Consider the following 3349-nt stretch of genomic DNA (forward strand, 5'->3'; position numbering starts at 1 on the left):
GAGGCTTCAGCTGTCCACGAAGGATGCGAGTTATAGTGAACCAGCCTAATACGGTGCACTGCTCCTTCTGCTCTGCCTCCTTCTCCTCCCTCCCCACCCTCTCGAGGCTCGTTAGTCCCCTTACAGTGAGGACCTAGCAACTGCCAGGACTCCAAACCTCCACAGTCCTTCCTGTCCTTCCTGAGCTCCCACAGGGCAGCTCGGGAGGTCTTAGTCTCTCTGTGTTGTCATTCTGTCCTTTTCTCAGACCTCCAAGGCTCCTCAGAAAAGAACACACCCTGATATGTGGGTGTTAAATCCAAAAGGCAAGGAGATATGACAAAGTAAACAGGACTCGAGAAACAAAGGACCTCCACTCAATTTGTCGTACCATTTCTAAATGACTCCATGTTGTTGACCAGATATATATGTATATGTGTGTGTGTGTGTGTGTATATATATACATACATACATACGAGTGTGTATGTGGTGCGTGTGTGTGTGTGCGTGCGTGTGTGTGTGTGTGTGTGTGTGTGTGTACATCTGAGGAAAGCCAGGAGGAGGACACAGAATCAGAGGGAAACAAGGGAACACATACAGCAGAGGGGCCCATCAGCTGCACTGGACACTGATGAACACAAACTAAGCAATCAAGGGCAGCGATGGGAGGGAGGGAATGCGAGGGCAAGAGGGAACAGCTGACACTAAGCAAAAGGAAAGGAATGTACATAACACTCAATGTGGAAGAATAGTTGTATTGTCAAAGCTCATCGAATTCACAAACATTATAGACCATGATAATTACAATTTGCCTTGGGAAGGTTAAATGTGTTCGTGACTTTAAGTATCACTATCTCACAATACTGTGAAATTTATGTAATCACTTAGTCTCAATAAAAAATTATTTTAAAAAGATAGAAAAGAACACACACACACTGCCTGTAATGCAACAGCCTAGGAGACCTAACTCTGCATAGTGGCCACTAGATTGAAATCCCAGCAGGCAAATTATTGACATTCACTCATCCTGTTTTTACGCCTTTATTTTTTTAGGTCCAAGAGCAGGACTCGAACTCAGTACCTGATGCTTTTGTTCATTGGCTGGCATTCTACCAACTGAGCCACGTCTCCAACCTTGTTTTCACTTCCTTAACATTTGCAAACTCCTTTCTGTGAAGGAAGGCCTAAGAGAATGTTCTGAAGCTAAGAAACAACTTGGAATACTTGGCCAGCCTTCCTATCCACCCAGAGTAATGCATGAAAAAAAAAATCACTATTTTAAAAAGGTGACATTGACTTCATGGGCTTCTGCTACATTATTGAAAGGCAAAAACATAAAAACACCTCCTCCACAGAGTTTCCTCCATCACATCCAGTTGAAAGGAATTGTAAGGTTAATTGAAAAAGAGAAAATAAAAGGCAGTAAATAAAAGATGAACTCGTAGGTCTGGGAGCCACACAAGTCATCCTGTGCTTGCTGTGCAAATTTCTCCCCCTGGCACTTGACATTTGGCGTATAGCATCCTGGAGGAAGTGCATTGGATATTCACAAAGGGAAGGGTGTGAGGAAAGCTTGTGAGCTCAGGGAACAGAGGCTGAACTGCCCGGGGCCCTTTAAGCCCCCCACCCCCCAATTAGACTCTGAGTTAGATGTCAAATCACCATAAGCAGCAACCGCATCCTGGTGGCCTCCTGGAAGTCTCCCTGCAGCGCTTTGCCTGCTCTTCTTGGCCATTGCTTGTAATGAATTAAACATATGTTGACATCATAGATTAGGCCATTCACTCACTAACCATTGCACTTCAGTGGGAAACTTGTAACTTGGATGAAACAACTCTAGTCCTGACACAGAAACTAAACGAATCCAAAATAAATATATAAATAAGTAAATAAATAGATGATCACAAACTCAAAATTTTACAGGAATCATGGAAATTGGGTGGGTGGGGATGGTGGCACACTACCTAAAAGGGACCTGCCCTGTCTAGGGAAAGCCCCTACTCAACAATACACTTGCACAGAACTTCAAGCCAATGTGCGTGCCACTGCCAATATTTCATCTTTTATGTAAAACCTTCTAGCGGGGCATGATAGTTCATCCCTATAATCCCAGCTACTCAGGAGGCAGGAGGGTCATGGTTCAGTTGGGTTCAAGGTTAGTCCAAGTGAAGTTATTGAGGCCCTATTTCAAAAACAGAATACTAGCAAAAGAATTAGGGGGCTTGGCTCAAGTGGTTGAACACATGGAGGCCCTCTATTCAATCTCCAGTGGATGTGCGGGTGGGTGTTAAATAAAAGCCTTCTGATTCCTTTTTCACCAAGATGGCGCTGAAAGCGAAGAAGGGAGCTCCTGTTCCTCCTAAAGCCGAAGCCAAGGAACAGGCTTTGAAGGCCAAGAAGGCAGTGCTGAAAGGTATCCACAGCCACAAAAAGAAGAAGATATGCACTTCACACACCTTTGGGCAACCCAAGATGCTGTGGCTCCAAAGACAGCCCAAATACCCTCAGGAGAGTGCTCCCAGGAGAAACAAGCTTGACCCCTATGCCATCACCAAGTTCCCCCTGATCAGTGAGTCAGCCAGGAAGAAAATAGAAGACAACAACACACTTGTGCTCATTGTGGATGTCAAGGCCAGCAAGCATCAGATCAAAGAGGCTGTGAAGAAGCTCTATGACCTTGATGTGGCCAAGGTCAATACCCTGATCAGACCTGATGGAGAGAAGAAGGCATATGTTCGACTGGCTCTTGATTATGAAGCTTTAGATGTTGCCAACAATATTGGAATCATCTAAACTGAATCCAGCTGGCTAATTATAAATATACAGTTCCCCCCCTCCACAAAAAGCCTTCTGATTTATAAACATCGATGTCTCATTCACAAATTGTGTAAAACACTCTGAGTGATCTCTACCAACTCTGGACCCATATATTTGTTTCTAACTCTGGAAGGAACTCAGAGCATTCCCATGCTGTCATTCTCCCCCTACAGACAAAGGCAATCCCACAATGGACACAATGTTCTTTGTCACCAATTACTTGTTTAGCAAAGCCACTTCCGAAAAGAAGTCCTGCTTGCTAGGTGCTTGTGATTCATACTTATAATCCTAGCAACTCAGGAAGCTGAGACCTGAGGGATCACAATTCAAAGCCTGCATGGGTCAAAAAGTCTATGAGAAGCCAGGTGCCGGTGGCTCACGCCTGTAGTCCTAGTTACTCAGGAGGCTGACATCTGAGGATCGCGGTTCAAAGCCAGCCCAGGCAGGAAAGTCTGTGAGACTCTTATCTCCAATAAACCACTAGAAAACTGGAAGTGGCGCTGTGGCTCAAGTGGTAGAGCGTGCGCCTTGAGCTGAAGAGCTGAGGGACAGC

The 3349-nt window shown here is 45.0% G+C and overlaps 1 protein-coding gene across 1 annotated transcript; it reads left to right on the top strand.

The window, feature by feature from the left end:
* The first annotated feature begins 2301 nt into the window (after positions 1 to 2301).
* On the top strand, positions 2302 to 2809 carry LOC122116014 (60S ribosomal protein L23a-like). Its single transcript, XM_042689653.1, has one exon. The coding sequence runs from the start codon at positions 2302 to 2304 to the stop codon at positions 2770 to 2772; it is 471 nt and encodes a 156-aa protein (XP_042545587.1). The 3' UTR covers positions 2773 to 2809.
* The last annotated feature ends 540 nt before the right edge of the window (positions 2810 to 3349 follow it).

This window comes from Dipodomys spectabilis, unplaced genomic scaffold (genome assembly GCF_019054845.1).
Source record: "Dipodomys spectabilis isolate Male_0828 unplaced genomic scaffold, ASM1905484v1 ptg000125l, whole genome shotgun sequence".
NCBI classification, from domain to species: domain Eukaryota; kingdom Metazoa; phylum Chordata; class Mammalia; order Rodentia; family Heteromyidae; genus Dipodomys; species Dipodomys spectabilis.